This window comes from Haemorhous mexicanus, chromosome 1 (assembly GCF_027477595.1).
Source record: "Haemorhous mexicanus isolate bHaeMex1 chromosome 1, bHaeMex1.pri, whole genome shotgun sequence".
Classification (NCBI taxonomy): domain Eukaryota; kingdom Metazoa; phylum Chordata; class Aves; order Passeriformes; family Fringillidae; genus Haemorhous; species Haemorhous mexicanus.
In genome coordinates, this window is record NC_082341.1 from 131,525,619 (window position 1) to 131,546,247 (window position 20,629).

The 20,629-nt window shown below is 36.2% G+C and overlaps 1 protein-coding gene across 2 annotated transcripts; it reads left to right on the forward strand.

Annotated features, from left to right (window-relative positions):
• Window positions 1-479: 479 nt before the first annotated feature.
• On the forward strand, window positions 480-20,293 carry ATP6V0D2 (ATPase H+ transporting V0 subunit d2). 2 transcript variants are annotated; one of them, XM_059863155.1, is made up of 8 exons: window positions 480-675; window positions 7,413-7,584; window positions 9,473-9,651; window positions 12,378-12,457; window positions 14,360-14,437; window positions 17,694-17,870; window positions 19,270-19,347; window positions 19,862-20,293. In XM_059863155.1, the coding sequence occupies exons 1-8, from the start codon at window positions 546-548 to the stop codon at window positions 20,021-20,023; spliced, it is 1,056 nt and encodes a 351-aa protein (XP_059719138.1). In that variant the 5' UTR covers window positions 480-545; the 3' UTR covers window positions 20,024-20,293. The 2 variants fall into 2 exon arrangements, with proteins under 2 accessions (XP_059719138.1, XP_059719146.1); XM_059863163.1 differs by lacking the exon at window positions 17,694-17,870.
• Window positions 20,294-20,629: the final 336 nt, after the last annotated feature.

Genomic DNA, 20,629 nt, shown 5'->3' on the forward strand with positions numbered 1-20,629 from the left:
TTTGGTGATAGAGATGAGCAGCAGAAAATTTCCAGCAAGCAAAAATGTTAAGAAAAGGAAGCAATTCAGGGACACTACCAAACCATCTAAGCTCCTTGAATAGGCACTGTTCTGCCACAGACTACTATTTTACTGCAGAAGTATTTCCTCTATAGGCATTCTCAGACAACTTCCTGTTTATAATACTGTTTTATTCAAGATTTGTAATGTACTTTCTCATTCTCCAAGCAGTGCAGAGCATCCTTGCAAGCAGGGGTTAAATCCTGCACTTCCTTATTGGCTTCTCTTCCAACAATAACATGTTCCTTTTCTGGCTTTGACAGGAGGGAGTTGGATTCACTGGCTGGCCGTTGTGTAAGCATCAACTGTACTGGAACTACAGTAGGAGCAAGAAACAGGAAGAAACCAGTTGGTAAAACACAGTCATAGGCTGGCAGGAATTCCGTGACTATTTGTCACTCCTCCCAAAGAGGGTAAAAACAGTTGGTGGCAGATATTCAGTGCCATCAGGTACCCAGAAGAGAGATTAAATATCTTTTTTCTCCATGCCAGGATACTCAGAATTTTACTTCAATGTGGACCATGGCTACTTGGAGGGTCTGGTCCGAGGGTTCAAAGGTGGGATCCTGACAAGTGCGGACTATGTCAATTTAGCACAGTGTGAGACACTAGAAGGTAAGTGTTGGTTTATTTTATTCAGGAAGAAACACTATTGCTTAGGTGCTTAAAGAAGGGAAGGTAAAAGATTGAACTACTGAGAGTTTGTCTTAAACCCAGAGATAACCTCGATGTCCTTTGAAGATCTGTTCTCATATTTAAGTTAATAGCTTTCCATAGACTGTGATTTGTGCGCAGGCTGTAATTTGCTAAGCAATGCAGACAATGGGGCTTTCTGGTTTACTGATAAGGTTTAGAAATCTCATCCACAGAGTTCTTATGGAGATTGGCAACCCTCTCACAGATTTTAGTCATGCTATAGAACAGTTCAAGTTTGGAACGTTCATACAGTTTCAGCTGTATAAAACAGTTTCCAAAATCTTGTTAAAAGCTTGCTATTTGGCTCTGAGTTTCTCTAGAAAATCCATGATTTTAGTAATTTGTTACTTCCTGAGTTTTAGGGCAGTAGTGAAGACTCTGCTTAGTAGGAACAGAAAACTAGACTCCACAAAGATAAAACTTAAGGAAATAGGGAAAAAAAAAAAAAAAAAAAAAAAAAAAAAAAAAAAAAAAAGCTGTTTTCAAGGTGACTTTGCCACAGTAATAAAGAGAACACACAGTAGTTTCCAAAACAGCTCTCTGTGGCCAAGACTGGTCACAGCCTGATGAAGACAGAGTTGTACCAAAGAATCATATGACATACCTTCAGACACTTGGCAAGAAAAAATGCAACAGAAAGAAATCACCTTTCTAAAGGAACATAAAGTTCATTTTCCTGACTGTAAAATGAAAGCTATGATTGTACACTCAATTTCTATAACTTGCAGTCTATTAGATCAGTTTGGAAAAGGAAGAAGGTGAATGAATAAGCTCACTCTATTTTAAGCTTTGGCTGATTTGTACATGCAGTAATGGGTTTGGAGTAAGAAAAAGGGAAGAATGATGATTCCCATACCCAACAGGGTTTTGAGGCTGTCTAAACTATTAATATAAGTAATAACACAAATCTGGGAAGATTGCTTGCCATTCATCTCTCAGATTAAAACAACTACATTTAAAGAAATGCACATAGATATTTACCTGTCTGCAGAATAAAGTTCCTCTTATAGGAATATGTTAAAAAAGAGTTTATCAATACAGTTAATGGAATCTAGACACTATTGAGCAGGCCAAGTGCACGTGTCTACTTCTGCTGATAACCTGGAGAGCTGTACCAGCTCTCCATTAAATACAGTGGCAGTTCAGGCACACAGAACAGATGTATACACTCTGAGAGCTGAAATCTGTTCCTTATGTCAACTGGACAAAATCAACTGTTTCTTTACCCCATTTGTTCCAGCACTTGTGATCTATGCAGCTTACAGACTCTAAAGGAACTCTTGATATAGTATTTAATTGTTTAAGTGGAAAAGTCCTACTGCATAAGGATACAGACTTTGGAAAAAGTAACAGCTTCAAACGTCTGTAAAAGACACAAAGAACAGATTGGTAGAATAACTAAACTTTGTTCTCACTTCACTTCTCCCTGCAGATGAACTCAATAAATTATGTCATCCAAAGCTTCATGAAGGAAAAAAATCCTGGTTGCTTCTGAATAAGAAGAAAAGATATGCAGTTAAAAGCATTTAAGCAAAAGGGATTATTTGTACCCTTCACAAAAGAATACTTGCTCATGTTAAGTTTAGCATAGCTAAAAAACCCCAAAATTTTAAATCGTGCTATAAGGAAGTTATTTACCACCATGAGGAAGCAATTTATTGAATATTTCTAAGATATATAAACCTTCAATATTTTTAAGAGCATGAAGCAGATGGACAGGTAACAACAAAGAGATAAAAAAAAATTCTTAACTAAAATTTTTAATAGGAAGATCAGTTAGTTTTATTTTTGAAACTTATTTTTTCTAGTGTTCATTCAATTTTAGAATGCAAATTATTTCATCAATAGAAGCAGCAGCCTTCATCATCCCTCCTACAAGCCCATCTCTGCTACCCACTATCACTTCCCCTTTTTCTCCACTCAGCTGCTTATCTTTCACCACTGTAACTTTTTTCTACTTATTATAGACAGATAACAGATTCCCACCATTTACCTACCAAATGTATTATTTTAATGAAAATATGAGAAATCTAAAAATACTGGATTTCTACATGATGCTAAACACACTTATTTCTCTGCACATGTAGGATGCTGTAATACTGAACTTTCACCATGAGTGTAGAAAAACCCACAGACTCCTACCTAAAGTAAATTTCATACATTGTCTTTTATTTAAATTTGAAATATTCAGCAAGAGGATCTGTGCTGTAGTAATGTGATGCGTACTCAGGTCTTCATGTTAAAAGGTAATAAATTTACCCTATTCTGCATTCTGTGGCTTAGCACCATACCACAAAAAATGGCCTGGCTAAAACCACTATAAATATGCTAAAACAAACAAGCAGAAAACAAGAATCAAAACCACTCAAAGTAACCCATAAACAGAAGCAAAAAGATCTTTTAATTTCAAGTGGTTTTGGTATCTCTAGAGAGGAAACCATAACATCACTACTGAAGAACCACAAGAAAAAGTGTAGATTAGTGCTTTAGATCTGCTTGAAAATCAGGGAGCAAGTGTAAAAGCGAGATGAAAATTAAAAAAGAAGACTGCTAACAGACTAATGATATCACTGTGTCCTCTCAATTCAGGGCCATACAGACAGGAGGAGAGGCTTTCAGCCCCACTTAGAAATCTTTTTTCCACTTGGTTGAACTATGATTTCCATGGAGCTACCTAATGGGCTGCACGCTACTGGTTTGGCCCTATGGCATCATCTGTTTCAAGGGAATGAGGTTCCCAGAGCAACCTTGCTGACAGTTTTGAAGTAAAATATGGGGGTGTGGGAGTGTGGAGGTGTTTAAATGCAGTGTTTTGTTTTTCTCTTGTTTTTTTCTGTGATAGGAAGACTTCTGTTCTGTAGAAAGCAGGGTAGGTCACAGAAGGACAAGCATCTCAACTCTGGTCCCAGCAGAATCACTGAAACAAATTTACTTAATTTGCCAGAGCCAGGGCCTGCCAGCACATGGTGGCTGAAATAACAGTGTTAAAGGAAAGAAAACTGCAGCTAGTTGGTTATTGATATCAAAGTGAGGAGTCAGACAAATTACCATGAACTTGATGCCAAGAGACCAGGTTAACACTCTGTTAAAGTTCTCACGATACTTTCTTTCTTTTTGATCAGGATCATTCCTGTCTTAACTGCAATCATCTTAAACTAGTCTCCCTCTGTGCATTAATTCCTTTTAGTCATACTTTAGTTAATTGTGTTTGTTTGCTGTTCAGTTGTGAGTCAATTCACGTAATTAATTAAGGTCATACTTTTCCTATAAGTTGTTTTCCTGTGTGTAATTTAATGAGGAAATAGACAATGCATATGGATGGCAATCAAAATGAATGGATGACAACTGAAATACAGGAATTTTCTTCCCTAGGGATCTTTAGGACAAAGGCCAGAGTCTTGTGTAGGTCTCCAAGAGACCCTGAGAAAAGGAGCAGCCACCATCAATAAAAGGTTTTGGTGAACAGGAAGGTCTGAGGCCCTGTAATGCTCAGCCATCTACTCCTGCTGAGTCACCAAGTCACGGTGTCTGACAGCAATAGTTCCCAGCCCTCATTTATGCCAGCAGCAAAGAAAGGACTATAATTTAGGTCCACCAGTTCAGTCTCTGAGCTGCACTGAACTCTGTCTTGATGTGAACTCTGATTATGATCTTCCTGGTTGATATTATATGGTATTGGAACTTGTGGGTGATTGTTTTGGCCAAGACCACGAGATAGAGTCGAATATTTCTTCTTACATGCAGTATGCATGTTGGCATTTATTTATTCAGTTAAATAAATACATCTATAAAGAAGGCTGTGTAACCAACAGGGTTTTAAACCCAACATTCCTGGGTATGAAATTGCTTCCATAGCTTTTGGGAGATGGGTGAGGCTATTAAATGAATTATAGCTAATAGTTTTTGTGCCTTATATTAAGGCATGGTTTATGAAGCCACTCAAATCAATCAGAGAACTGAGAAAGTGTAACAAAGTCTTGTGAAACTACTCTCAATCAGCAGGTTTTTGTTTCTGTTCATCTTATGATGATGTTAATCACACTTCAAAATGGTCAATACTTGGGGCTGATATTTGGGTTTTACAATCTGCTTTATGTGGTTAACCCCTGAAAAGTACTGTGTTTGAAAGGCATTTACACACTGTGGCTAAAAGTAGATATCTGTGGTTCATCTGAAAAGGAATTGAGAAAAGTTGGAATTGAGCTCTGCATCTAATAAAGTAGTATTATCTAATCTCAGCATATGTCAAGTAATTTTGCAACAAAAAAAAAGAAAAGTAGGAATTAACAGTTTTCACGGGAAATGTAGGTGTAAAATCAAAATATTAATGAGCTTTTAAAAACTTGGTCTTGCATAGAATAATTTCTGGGTATAACTGCATTTTTATTTTTCTTTTAGTCTTGCTTATCTTTCCTTCTTTCTTCAATTGTGTTTTTTTTTCCATATTTGGATTCTATTTTTCTTCTTCCAACATGGAAGTTGGTACTGAAAGTATGGACTTGTTCTAAGTGTGTTATGTCATTTGATACGGATTTGATGAATAGACTATATTTGGTGGGTAAGTCTTGGGTTTTGTGTTGCTGGAATGGCTCCCAAGGTATTAAAGAGTCTTTTTTCCCAGGCCCGTGACCAAAGAAGGAGTCGAGATTCCTCAGTTCTGCTTTTCAAGGTTGTTTATTTCCTCTTCTCTAATACATTCTTTTTTGGACCTGAGGAGATCTGTCCAGCAGGTCAGGTTGAGGCACACTGACCACCCTTGGGGCGGTGTTATCTTTTTATACTAAAAACTACATGTACTTTATTTACAATAATTTTCCAATACCTATCACTTATGTTAGACAGTCTGTCTCTATCCTAAACCAAACCAAAAGTGCCACAATCACAGCAGAAGATGGAGGACAAGAAGAAGAAGAAGAAGGACAGGAACACGTCCAGATTCCTCCATCTTGCCTCTTGAACCCCCATTCTAAATCCCCAAAATTCTACTTTTTCACCCTGTGATAAATTCACTATCATTCTAATCAAACTCTTGTGGCTTGCAAATCTTCACACAAAGTTGGTAATTCTTTCCATGGGTTAAAATTGAAGGCACAGGTGTTTTTGACTCCGTGCCAAGGTCTCTAGGAAGACTTTATTGCCAACTTTCAGTACCTGAGGGGAGCTACAAGAAAGATAGAGACAAGTTTTTTAATATGGCCTGTAGCAATAGGACAGGGGGCAATGGTTTCAAACTAAAAGAGGATAGATTCAGACTAAATATAAGGAAGAAAATATTTTAAAGGGAGGGTGGTTAAACACTGGAAGAGGTTGCCTAGAGAGGTTGGAAACATTAATGGCCAGATTGGACAGGACTCTGAGCAACCTTGAGGAGCAGCCAACTTGCATAGAAGACTCGATGAATTTTATCTCAGTAAGCTACAGTGCTAAATGTAGGAGTCTGCTTCACACTGTACTAGTTCTTTTGTTTTAAGTCACAGTATAGGCAGCCTCATTGCATACTAAGGAAGTATCCACCCAGGCAAATAGGCAAAAGTAGCTACTGTACTGATAAATGCTTACCTTGCTAACTGCAAATTAACTTCCTTACAGGTACAACCTTATTTCCATCAGTGGAAGTGTCACTGACCTTTTCCCTAATTATTAGTTCAGATTTCAGATAGAAATCTAATTATTATGAATGCCCAAATCATATACAGAATCCCAATCTATAATTTAAAATAGTTTTAATATAGCATTTGAACACAATTATGGATTGCAGTGGGGCCTTTTCTAAAAGAAAACATTAAACTGCTTTGAACAGCAAGAAACTATTCAAATGCTTGCTTATGCCTCATGGTAAAAAATGGCTAGCAGAGAAAATTCGTCATATTAATTCTAGGATATCATGATAGCTTCTTTTAACTTTGTGGTCAAAACAACTTATTTTCCCCAGTCACCAGGGTTGAGAGCTCAAACAGAAAATGTCACAATGACCCAAGTTTCTGGAACAGCTCCTTAGGATTTGCTAGTAGCAGCCATAAATCAGAGAAAGCCAAACCAGAAATGCTAAGAGAGGGTAAACTCTCCCCTTTCAAATGCTCCACCGCAGAATCCATTTGGAGTCCAGAACGTGTGCCAGGCAAGATGTGTTTTCTTCTCTTCTTCAGGCAGCCTGATAACAGAAGATTATAATCTGACTTGAGATTTAGATGTTTCTTGGGAATATTTAAGACTTTACCAAAGTTAAAGGATTATTCCTTTTAATGCAAAATAGTCTGTAAGAGTGCAGCAGACAAAACAACTGATGCACAGTAATGGTGCAAATCAGTGAAATCAAAACATTGAACAAACTTGATGAGGGAGGGACTAGAGACAGTAGTGAGAAACAGTCTATCTGGATGTCTGAAAATGAAAGATGATGGTGAGACTTCTGACAAAGGCATAAATTATTTTTTCTTTCCTACAGTATGCAGAAAGTCTTACTGGTAGAAGGCAGTATAAATTTGCATCAATTTTGCTTTTACACTCTATTATAGCTATGCAAAAAACTTTTCAATAGAGTTGAAAAGAGTATTATCAGTTGCTTAATATAAAAGTGTATTAAAAATTAATTTTTTTTAAAAAATTGCTCGCAGACAATATGAAAGTTTATTCTCATGATCTTTCCTGAATTTCAGATCTGAAGTTACATCTACAGACTACAGACTATGGCAATTTCTTGGCAAATGAAACTGGCCCTCTCACTGTTTCCACCATCGATGAAAAACTGAAAACAAAACTACTCACAGAATTTCATTATTTTAGAAACCACGCTTTTGAACCACTTGCCACTTTTCTGAATTTTGTCACGTAAGTAATACTACCACATAGCTTACCACACAGTAGCAAAATAGCTTACCACATATCTTACCACACAGAAAAAGCAGTAAATAGTGTAAATTATACATAATGGAATTTGTATTAAGTTTTAAAACCAGCAAAATTACTTTGATACTGCTACATTTGCGTGTTTCACTTGCTAATATAAGTTCTGATACTGTATGTGTATATGAAGAGCTGTTGTCTTTGCAGTTAATTATCTTAAAGAACAGAAGCAGTTTTCTTTGTGAGAACAGCGGCAGAAGAAGTGGTAGAGATTAATTAATTTAAAAATGGTTAAATTTTTCAAACACTGGTTATGTCTGACAAGTTGAAAAACTACATTTGGGAAGGGGGCGTGATTCATGCAAGGTTAACAATTTCATGATGCACAGAGAAATTATTTAATTGCTAGGTATGTGGCAAATTGTAGACCTTTTTTAAAGGGGGAAAGAAAACACATCCTACACCCGTCATAATTTTTATACTATTTGACCAAATAAATAAAAACCAGAAGGACTTTATATGGTATATTCAAGGTACTTAGATCCAAGTAGCTTTATTTTTGAAAGTTCACCTGCTGTTTGATGCCAGATGAAGAGAAATCTCTGATCTCAATACCATCATAAATAGATGAAACTTGCAAGTGAATGACTTAAACACCTTCAAGAACAAGAGATCTGCTTTATAACAATATAGCAACATGGACTAGCAAAATACCAGCAGGATATTTTACCTAACTATTTACTCCCCTTGATCTTATACTTTTAATATATTTTAACAAGAACAATGAACTGTTCAACTAACTTTCAAGGAGCAGTTTTATTATAACAGTTAAAAAGAAACTATCACCAATTTTTTTCCTGGTCAGGTTATCAGGCTTTTAGGCTGATACATCAACAGGATCTTAAAGGCTGTCCTAGGATGCCTGTGGGCATGCAATGTTTGCATTTTGTTTCAGGGAAATCAAAATTAAAGCATGAAAATTTTGGTAGTTCTTTTCTCACACTCTTTGACATAAATGTATAGATGTGTAAGCACAACTTTTGCTCACTGTTGTTTTTTTTTAAATAATGGATACACTGGTTAAAGATATTTTACAGAAACCATTGAACCACCTTCCACCAGATCCTCAAGCCCTCTTTACATATTTTGGGTGAGAACATATAAATCCCTGTATATTTCTAGCTGTGTTCTTAGTCAAAAATGCAAACTCAAGACTGGCATTCAAAGGAAATGTGTTCCCATTTCCAAGTCACTGACAAGACACTCATCAGCCCCTTTGACACTAAAACTAGTATGAAGCTGATAGAAAACTTCTACTCAAAAGAAAACTTTAGGTAATAGAGAAGAAATCTGTACGAGCCTGTTCTTAGCTCCCTCATGGGAGGATGTTTAAGGCTGAGTGAGAAGAAAACCTAAGATTGGACCAACTGCATGTACTCTGCACTTTTAGTGCCGAGATTCCCATGTACTTCTTTGTCCAGATGGTATATGTGAAATTTAAAAATCCCAAACTTAAAAAGTTGCTAGCTCAGGTGATTTGCTTTGGATACCACTCATTGTCCCTTATTACAGTGAATCTACATCTCAGCTGTTATATTATAGTCATGTGTCAGTACCACCTTCTTTAAAAATCTCCATTTTCTAAATCAGTCATATCAATGAGGTAACAATCAGGTTTAAAACTACTGCTGTATTATCTACTTGCAATTGAAAAACTTCTGTTGATTTTTGATGAGCTATTGATACAGAATGAACATGCATTCTGATAATACTTTGGTATTAAGGCTAATTTTCAAAAATATTTTGTTTTTATTTTTTCGAGTGAAAGTTGATTATAAAAATAATTTATTTTTACTTTTTCTTTCCAATACAGATACAGCTATATGATTGACAATGTAATTCTTTTGATAACTGGCACATTACATCAGCGACCCATAGCTGAACTTGTTCCCAAGTGCCATCCATTGGGGAGCTTTGAGCAAATGGAAGCAGTCAGCATTGCCTCAAACCCCACTGAACTCTTCAATGCAATTTTGGTTGACACACCATTAGGTAAAAACACTAAGCTATTTTTTTTTTTTTTTTTCAAAACTGCTAATCCTGAATTCTTTTAGAACAGGATGTTTCCCACTGGATATACTGTGTTTTGTTAACACAAATCTTGAATTGTAGATCAAGAACATCTGAAGTGGTGTTCAGGAACATATTCTATTAACATTTATTAATAGCTTCTATATCCACCTTGGGTAGCAGACTCAGAAATAAACATGTTACTCAAGAAGTGCAATGTATATCTTTTCAATGAAAAGTAGTCACTGATTTAAAACATATATATTTTTATTCCAAAACCTACATTATGTTAAAAAAATATGTCTTCTCTAAGGATCAAGCAGACAGACAGCTACTAATAAATATTAGATGTCGTGGCAGAACCCAGATTCCCTCTTGAGATTTGGGCATGGTTCAAATATAAAGAAAAGTCTTATTTTGAAGAACTAAATCTAAGAGCAAAGCAGGGTAAAGTCTATGAATGTCACATTATGAAATTAAGATGAAACTCTGCTCAATCTGGTGCAGCAGCCAACATGAACAAAACCTAATAGCCTGTGAAGGGCACTGAGAATAAGACCGAACTGGATGTATTTGAATGTATATGAAACCATTATGTGCCCTCATCTTCAGTGAGAGGTTTTGGGTTCTGTTTCTCAAAAAGGTGTGATAGTTTGGCCCCAGACAGAAAAAAATTCCCACCCAGCTGCTTGCTCACCCCCTACTCTCAGCACAATGAGGGGGAGAAAAAAGGTGGAAAAAATAGATTGTGGGTTGAGATCACCCACAAAGTACTGTTGCAGGCAAACCAGACTAAATCTGTGGGGAAATTAACTTGATTTATTACTGATTTATATATGTATGACATAATTAATTACTGATCCAGATATGAGGAAACAAAGAGAAAATAATGAAACACTTAGACACTTGGGGAAAATACCTTTCCTCCAGCCTTTGTTGTTCCTTGAGGCCAGGCTCCTCTTCTCTGCCCTGCTGTTATCCCTGCAGGTTACACTGTGTCCCCCCAGACAGGTAGGGCAGTCACAAGGAGCAGGGGGAGTTTAGAGCCATAGAATCATAGAACGGTTTGGGTCAGAAGTGAACTAAAAGATTATCTGGATCCAACCCACCTGCCATGGGCAAGGACACCTTCTAATAGACCAGGTTGCTCAGAGCCCCATCCAACCAGGCCTTGGATAATTCTAGGGATGGGGCATCCACAACTTCCCTGGGCAACCTATTCCTGTCTCATCATTCTCACAGTAAGGAATTTCTTCCTAACATCTAATCTAAACGTACCCTCTTTCAGTTTAAAGCCATTCCCCATTGTCCTATCATTACATGCCCTGGCAAAAAGTCCCAATTTGTTTTTCAGGTAGGCCCCCTTCAGATACACCTGCTTGACTGAGGGGCTGGGCTGTGCCTTGGTGGGTCCCAGCTGGAGCTGCCTGTGTTCAGCACAGCAGTCCTGCCTTTCCCTCACAGAGGCCACCCTGCAGCACACTGCCATCAGTGCCTGGGCACTGGCACACTGTACAGTGAGATCTGAGAAGGGACAGAGCAAGACAGCTAAAATGAACAGTGCTGCCACGTGTAGACAGACTAAAAATTCCAGACTGCAGTTTGGAGTGGACAAAGCTGATGAGAGATGCGTACATGGTTTACAGATTCCTTAGAGCAGTGGTTTGGTCACAGTGAGTTTTGAACTGCTGCTTACCAAATCCTTCAGAAGACCAAGTGCCATCAGAAAACTAGTTTTAAAAGGTAAACTAAAACCACTGTTTTCACACAGCTGGTAGTAAATTTCTGTTTTTTGGTTTATTTTTTTTTCTTTTTGCTAAACTAGTTTGTAAAAGAAGAGAGTGTCATCATCTCTTTAAAGTCATGGGACACATTTGTGGGCAATAGATCTATAAGGAGATACTGAAGGGAACTCTTAGGGCTACACTTCCTGATATTCTCCATTCAAAATCTGGATGCTGGGAAAGTAGGCAGGGAGAAGACCACAAAACATGGACTCATATGTTCTCTGTAAATACTGTCTTCCATTGCCACTGCTTGGGAAAAAAACACATTTTCATAGGGTACTGCTCTTCCCCACTGGGATAGATCAGGAACAGCGAGAGGCACATGTTGGTTGTGAATATCATATTTCTAAATGGTCCAGATGCACAAGTGAAATTCATCCACTGCCTCCCTACTCAAAAGCCTGCTCTTTAGTCAGTTCTGCCAAGGACCCATAAGCACAGATGGTCAAGGTCAAAGCATGTGCCCTTTATCAGCTGCAACCTGTTGCCTTTCCCACACTACATCTGCAAAGAAGAAAAGGGAAAATAAGAAAGAGGATTCTCCTTAACAATTGCAGAATACCTGCACGATTTCAGAAAAAAATTATTTTTCATGTCCCTCGCTAGAAAATCTCCATAATAACCAAACTATATACTTTAGAGAAGATTAGGACTTTCATTAGCATTCCCATTTGATTCTCTCTGGAGACATGGGCTCTGTCTGCAGCACTGATTGATTCCCCTCAGTGCAGAGTCTCATTAAAAAGAGGGGATAGGAGGATAAAGGGAAAATCAAGCGGATTTTTCTTCCTCTCTTTTATATCACCCTTTCTTGTACAACAGAACCCTCGGATCCTTGTTCACACTCTGGTGAGCAAGAGACAGGAGATGCATATTATCAGCATGCAGGTTTAAACTGCTATGTTATAAACTCTGTTTCAGCTGCTTTTTTTCAAGACTGCCTGTCTGAAAACGACCTGGATGAAATGAACATTGAAATAATGCGCAACAAACTGTACAAGGCAAGTCTTTGCAACAAAATGATAATATTTGGGGTTTATCAAACGTCTCAGCAAAGCAGGTCAGTATCATTAACCCTGTTTTATGGATAGGGAAACAGAAGTAAGGTGAGATAAGCAAGCTGTGTAAGGTTATCTGGTTGATCTGAAGTCCAGCAATGAAACCCAGCTGCTTCCATTACTACTCCGCTGTCTGGGGACTTTTCAAATTTTAGGTCTGCATCCAAATTCTAATTTAATATTGCTTTAATGAAAATGCTCTAGATGTCAGGCTAATATCCATATCCAGATTTGTTTGTGAATAACTCAGTCACCAAATGCCAGACAACTCTTGCCTCCTGAGTGAGCCTAGGTAGGCTTTTGGCTAACATTTATCTTTATTTATATAAGGAAGATGAGTTTTGAAAGGGTCTAATGGTTTTAAGTCTAGCAAACATGATTTTTACTTAGGGATTTTGCATAATTTTCTTCCTTTAAAAATAATTTTTAGCATTGTTACAGCACAGTGCTGCAAGAATATGCATTTAACATGAGCCTTGCATTTTCAAAGTACTTTACAAATCTTAGCACACAGGTCACTACTCTTACAATGGTCTCTGTAAAGGCTATGCATACTCCAATCCATCAATGGTTCTTCCTGGCACATTCTCTTCAATATCTTCATTATCTTTCTTTCAGAGTGGATTCCCCAGATTGCAGAAAGTATTTTTACAGTGATCTGATTGCACTAGGGGAAAAGAAAAGAAAAATCTGTTTGTCTTACAAATTATATTTATAAATTCCAAAGTAGATTTTTAATTTTTAAAATATTTACTAATTCTCTCATTCAATACGACATAATTTATGCCTATGTATATTAATTTTTTACTGTATTTTAATTTTTTCACAGTATTACTATACTAGATACTTTTTCCAGTTTGGTAACATACATATTTGATTCTTTCATCCTGTGTGGATGGACATATATATTAACACTTATCAAATCTATTTTTTTTCTTCTTGCTCATCTGAGTATTAGGGGCAAACACTATTAAATTATTAATAGATAATTTCTCCATCTGAGTATTATTCAGCAAACACTATTAAATTATTAATAGATAATTTCTCCTTTACTTCAGCTGTCAATGTGATCAATTGCTTCTGCTCTACTATCAGAGACCACTATACAGAACCTAATGCATAATTCTATGCAGTAGATCCCCCTTGAGATATCTCTACTTAAAATTCACTTAATTGCATAGTTAGTGACAGCTCCGAACAAGATGGCGTGAAGTTGTAGCAAATGCATTTTAACATAAATAATCTCTAATACAGTATTTTGGGAGATTGAGAGGCAGGCAGAACAGCATCTCAGATATTTGGTGTATTTCCTGCACAGGTATTTTGAAATGGGTGCAGATGCCAGAATCCTTAATAGACCAGAGGGCTCTGCAGACCAGTATTACAGGAGCTTTGTCTGCTGCTCTGTCCTAATCCAGGGTTTAGGGTAGAGCAGCAGGGATTAGTTTGTGTATCCTCATCCTGCTGGCCCAACAGCCGTGGCATATGCCCAAATCCCCTCCTCCACACACTATAAATGAAGAGGTTCCTTTAGCCATCTGCTTATTATGCAGTGGAAGCTCAATGAAACTCAAAAAGTTCCTTCTTTAGAGAGCAAGTAAAACATAATATTTTTCTTATTACAATTTTTGAAAACATTTGATCTCAAATTGTAAAAAAAAGACATTTGCATTTGAATATTTCAACTTTCATTTGAACTAAGTAATTAAGAACATACTTAACATTTAAATTCATAGGTGAAATTATCAAAGTTAATGGAAGTATTTAAAAATGAGATTCATGGCTATGTGCAATTCTGGTCCAGGTCTTAAGCAGCATTTAAAATATTTCTCTTCTTTCATGTAGTCTTACCTTGAGGCATTTTATAAGTTTTGTGAAAAACAAGGTGGTACTACAGCAGAAATAATGAGACCTATTCTTGAGGTAAGAAACATTCAGTCTTTCTACATTAAAGTACTCCACAATGTTTTCATAATTGTTTCGCTTTGTTCTTCCTGTTCAATTTCTCTTTATTTGCAAAGGTACCTGTGAAATGTTTGCTTCTCCTCTAAATATACCTGTTTTTTCTAAGCTGTAATGAGTTGTGTATTCAAGGATAACTTTTACCTTTTTACTAGAAAAGCAGCTAGACAATTACTAAGGAGGAGCCAGTCTCAGTTAATATTTTTCTGTATCAGAGAGCAGAGAAGAAGAAATGGTTCACAAATCTCAACCTGTTGCCCTTAAACATTTCTCTCCATTATGTAGAAAAAACAAAAATTTTGATTATTGAGTTTGGGATAGCTAAAGCCTGGCATTACTGTCTATTTACGAATCAATAATCTTCAAGCTTCATGGCACTGCTACGTTTGTTTACTCTCCTATTAAAATTAGAGATTGAGGTTAGAGTTGAGTGACCTTTGGAATTAGTGTCATGTAAAAAAGTAGAACATTTTGTGTTATATTTTTGTCTCAACTCAGCAAAGTTTAATATTTTTTTCCATGGCATACAAAGCTCCTAATGCCCTCCTCCCAAAGCATGTATGCACCTAGTGAATGATATTTTTGTCTCTGTTATTTTAATAAAAGATGCAGAAATTTCTAAAATTGAATTCTCAGCTTTCAGGTCCCCTTTTCTTTTTTTTCTCACTTAGTCTATCACAATTCTTCACAGACGCTGACAGCCAGACCACCCACTTGCTTCCAGGAGTCTTTTTTTCTGGATAAGCAATTTTACACCCTGGAAACCAAAAATATTCACTGAGGTCTGATGACATCATACTGAAAGTTTGCATTTAGGAGAGAGATAATAACACTGGGAGCTCATTCCTCAGGGAAGAATGTGTCTGAATTACATTTTACAAAATAATGTCCTAAAAAGGCTTGCAATTTCATACTTTAATTAAGCAGGTCACAATGTTTCAATTTATGCTCTAAACAAAATGCTCCTAATCAAGTTAAATTGAAGAGAAATTAAGTATTTTGACTTTTCATAAAAATAAAAATCAAGAGACTGGCTGATTGGCTGGCATAGTTGATTCAGATTTTTCATAAAGTTTGTTTTTAAATAGAAATCATGCTCAGTGCAGATTACTTACTAATGTTAGTTTAAGCATGTGGTAAAACTCCCTGTATATCAGTGGTAACAATTTCGCCTATGATAAGCTTCTTTAAAATCCCAATCTAATGTCAATCAGCCAGGAGGATAAACTTTTTTATAGAAAAAGAAATCTTCTTTCTATAGAAGATTTAATTTTCTATGAGATTTTATTAACCTGAAGAGAGACATAGAACAGACTGCTAATGGTTGGATTCACAAAAAACCCACAAGTTTAATTTTTCAAATGAATACTTGCTATTTATTTTGTAATTTTATATGTAAGACTACCGACCTGACCCTACAGATGAGGCTGAGGTATTTAGCTCCCCAGCTCCTTGGCTTCCACCTGCGGTGCCAAATTTCCATATTAAGAGTACTGATGATCTCTTTCCCACCGTGGACAGCACACACTGCATGTTTAGCCCTGATTCTGGCAAGAAACTGCAAGACTGCATTGCACTGCAGCTAGAGCTGTGTCTGTTAGCACAGCCCCATGCTAAATTCTGAACCAGGAATCTCCCACATGCAAACATGCACTAAAGAAATGGTCATCCTCTGACTCCAGCTCTACCTGCAGCATTCGGATGGACTGTCACCAAGTAGTTGCCTCGTGGCCTTACTCTCTGTGGAGACCTTCATGTGCCAATAATTTGATGAATTGAGAGGTCAGAGTGGATGGCAGTTATCCTGAAAATTTTCTCAAACTAGAAGCCACCAGAAGCAGAACCCACATCTGCTACCATGAGTTGCAATTGCCTCTAACCTTTTTTATCAACAAAATATTACATATCTAACAGCTAGATTCTACATGGCTTTAACAAGCTAAAAAAAGAAAGCATTTGTCCTTCTAAAATGGTTTCAGTAGGTCTAATGGGCTTATTTTTATTAATTAGGGAAGTGAAGTTTGGCCCTGTTATTCATTAGCTAGAAACCTTTTCAAGCACGCTTATTTTCTTCTCATTACTTCTTCACTGTTTACTCCTTTTCCTTACTTCGAAGTCAGTGCCAGTGGGTAGTGAGTTCCTGTTATTGTGTGTTCCCATACACAAGAGTAGATGTGAACATGTGTTTTTGCTAAAGTGGCAGATTAGTGTTGCAAATGCAGCCTTATTATTCAAATGAAAAGAGGACCTCTTTGCTTAAACTACCTCAAGTATTCACAGCATAAGAAATTTTTTAAGCCACCTAAAATGTGCCTCTACTATATATACTTCACTTGGGAAGATTTTCCCTTTGTAATCCCTGAAATTAGCAAGGGCTCTGCTGCTCTTAAAACATGAAAGTAAGGAGTAAAGGAAAGAATTAAAACCATAGTCAATTTAGATCTCAAGAGAGAAAAAAAGAATGTTTTTATTTACTACTGCATTTTTAAGTCATACTGTAAAAATGGTGAGTGAAACTTTGCCTTGTACAAAATAAGAACCTGAGGGCTAGACATTGGATTGCCTTTCAGTCTGCTGCTGCAGTGAAAATACAGATTCTACAGGCATCTAAACCTGACAGAAGACATACTGCCTTTGATTCTATGTATTAAAAATTAACTGTTATTTGAGCCACATTAAGCTTTAACTTGGCAAGTAAACGGCCCCCTCCTCCTTATCAAATGATCGTTTTAAATATGTGCATTGAGAAGCTACATTTGTTTAGAGTTTTCATTCAACTTTTACTATCAAAAGCACTTTGAGTTACGGGCAGTACTATTGATTCTTTGCCCTTTCCTTTATTTGCTTTATTGATAAGATCATTATTGCATTATCTTACATGTGAGGGTGTGAAGGTATTTTTTGTTGTCAACATCTGGGTAACTAAGCAGGGAAATGAGGAAGCAGCAGAAATTATATTTTTGGAACAAAAATGACAGAATAAAAACTGTAGTAGCAAAGCCTTTTTTGATTTTCTAGTTAAAATTTAATGCATATTTGCCAATAAGAATTTACAATTTCAAAAATAAGGTATGTTTCCAATACTCTCAAGTTGACTTTAAAAAAAAAAATTAAATTTCTATAGTTTGCCTTACTAAAAAAACCGCAGAATATGCCCACCCTAATTTAGAATGAGATGTCTAATAACACCTCTTTATTCTTTGTTTTGCTTATTAAGTTTGAGGCAGACAGACGTGCTTTTATCATCACCATTAATTCATTTGGCACTGAGCTGAGTAAAGATGACCGAGAGAAGCTGTATCCAACCTGTGGAAAACTTTATCCAGAAGGCTTACACCTGTTGGCCAATGCAGATGACTACGAGCAAGTGAAGTGTGTTGCAGAATACTATGCAGTATGTAAACTAATTTATTGAAACAAAAAGCCAATATAAAAATAGTTAATTAGCATCTCCTGACATCAGCAAAATTGTTAAGAGTACACACGTAAGTCAAAAGAATTTTCGAGAGATGAAAAAAATCAGCAGTGGTACTAAAGTTCCCATAAAAAAGTGTATGGGATCAAAGACTTTTGATATGAAGAGATAAGATTAAGATAAGACATTATTACATTAGTGCAGTACAAAGTTCCTCTTACAAGGATGTTTAAGCAAGAGCAAATAACATCTAGTGAATAAAACTCTTCCTACTCCATTAACTCTCCCCAAATTGAGTTTCACTTCATTGCTTCTGTCCCCAAAATTTTGGAGCATAGCCATACAGCATTCTAAACTGAGCTGACCAAACAACTCATGTCACAGATTAGTCAAACTTGATTTATTGCCAGTATACCATAAAAATTCCCTTCTGAAACATTTTCTCTAAATCACCAATTGATTCAAAGTGCTAGATGAAAATATTAATATTGATGCAAATACTGTTGTTATTAAAGATTAGTAATCTTCAACACTTGATCTATGAATTAACTGCTGTACTCTGTCTAACTATAATATTTAAGCTACCTCTAAGTAGGTACACAAAAAATGTCTGGTCTATTGCTTTTTCCACAAAAAAACCCCACAAAGCTGAAGCTGTGCATGTTCTGTTTAAGCTATGCACAAACAGCATATTTTAATAATGAGTTGCTGTGCCAGTAAGTTATGGAGCAAGACTGTTCATGAGAATGGTGGGTTATTTAGATGAATTTGGGAACCATTGTAGTAGACCTCTTCTACATTCCTACTTTAAGGGCAAAACAAACCAAACACACAGAGAAGGAAATTACACAGAACCATAAAACCTAAGAAATCGAGTCAAATGTATCTGCACAGAATATTCCAGGATGACAAATCAGACTAATGGATTTGGATACAATATTAATGCAGGTAAAGCAAATCCAGCTGACTACTGGAAATTAAAGGAGCAGCCATGTGATGATCAGAGTTCAGTGTTTTGGCTCCATTTAGAGCTCTGGCTCTGATGGATACTATTTGTACAAGAAGTTCAGTGCTCTCTGCCCAAAGGAGTGAAAGGTCACAAGTCATTCCACAATAAGTCTCTTTTAGTGCCTTCAACAAATTAATTTAAATTGTTGGAAATGATGATAAGAAATGCAAGAACAAATGTGATTTTTCTTTCTATTGCTGATTATATGCTTTTAACTTTTGATTTATGTAGAATTGTAATCTATAAAGGAGGTCTTCTATACAGAAAGACTACTTAACAAAGATTAATTTCCAAAGCAATGTAAGTTGTTTGTGCTGCAGAGAATGCAAAAGTACCTTATATCCATGGAGTGGTTGTCTGTGCTTTCAGGAATACAAGGCTGTGTTTGAAGGAGTAGGGAGTGGCACTGGAGAAAAGACACTGGAAGATGCATTTTTTGAACATGAGGTAAAACTTGTAGCCTTAAAATACAAAAATGAATATTATTCACATGGAATAATAATTAAAACAAGAATGAGGTACCAGGCTTTTGATTCTACTGTACTGCTTTCTATTCAAGATTTTTGATGGCTGTCAACATTTGGCTGAATCAAAATAGAAGAATGTACCTTTTAAAGTCAAATTAATCCTATAACATTCTTCTGAAGACTCTTTACAGAGCTATCAATCCTTACAGCCTATCCAAAAGCCATCTCATAAACACTACTTAATTAAATTTCTTTTGAGTAATCTACTAGAGAAGTTATTTTACCACTGTCTTTTATTTCCTGTAATATTGCTGTAGTCTATTACCAAAATTATTCCACAGATGACATTTCAATTACACTGATACTCAAGAGATTGCTAAATATTATCATGGTTGCAAAGCTGCAAGAAATCTTGAATATAAAAACTACCATATAAAAATCTCATTCACCTTCCTTGATATTTTATCATAACACTTGTTTCATCTTTTCTACAGGTAAAGCTGAATGTGCTTGCATTCAACAACCAGTTTCATTTTGGAGTATTTTATGCCTATGTGAAGTTAAAGGAACAAGAATGCAGGAATATTGTATGGATTGCTGAATGCATTTCTCAGAGACACAGAACCAAAATCAACAACTACATTCCAATTTTCTAAATCTGATAATCTATGATGCTTGAAAAGATGCATCATTTCACAGAAAAGAAGAAAATCTTATTTCAAAAATCAACTCTTATCAGATATTTCAAATTATTTTAATGAGCCTCCTTACATACATCACCATAGGAAAAAAAGCAATGCAATTAGAGATACGAGTACTTCATAAGGAAACACTAATGGGTTTATTCACAAATTTGTTGGTAGATTTGCCCCCCACTGTGCCTATTTTAATTTAATTAATCAATAAAAACTTACTGCAACGTCTTACATTTATAGTCTTTCTCTTTTGTGAAACCTAGATTTGTATCAATGATATTTGAAAAGCTCTTTAATTTTATTTTTTTTTTAAATAATGTTTTTCTTAAAGGGCCAATTAAACCAGTACTTCTATCTCACAGGGTCTTTCTCATGGCATACAGATTGTATGAAGGACTTAATACACAAATAAGAGAGAAACTCTGAGATTGCCCTTAACAAATCTGAAGGGGAAACTTCCTGATCTTAACTGTGACTCCTCTCTGCAACTAAATGTAAATAAGTAACTTCAGTATCACTAAAATGTTTTTATTTCTTCCTCTATGGTCAAATAAGGAGCACCCTAAG

Coding starts and splice junctions, on each gene's coding strand:
- ATP6V0D2 (XM_059863155.1), top strand. CDS start 546: ATGCCAGGATACTCAGAATTTTACTTCAATGTGGACCATGGCTACTTG. Junction 676..7,412: donor ACAGTGTGAGACACTAGAAG/GTAAGTGTTGGT, acceptor CCTGAATTTCAG/ATCTGAAGTTACATCTACAG. Junction 14,438..17,693: donor TAATGAGACCTATTCTTGAG/GTAAGAAACATT, acceptor TTGCTTATTAAG/TTTGAGGCAGACAGACGTGC.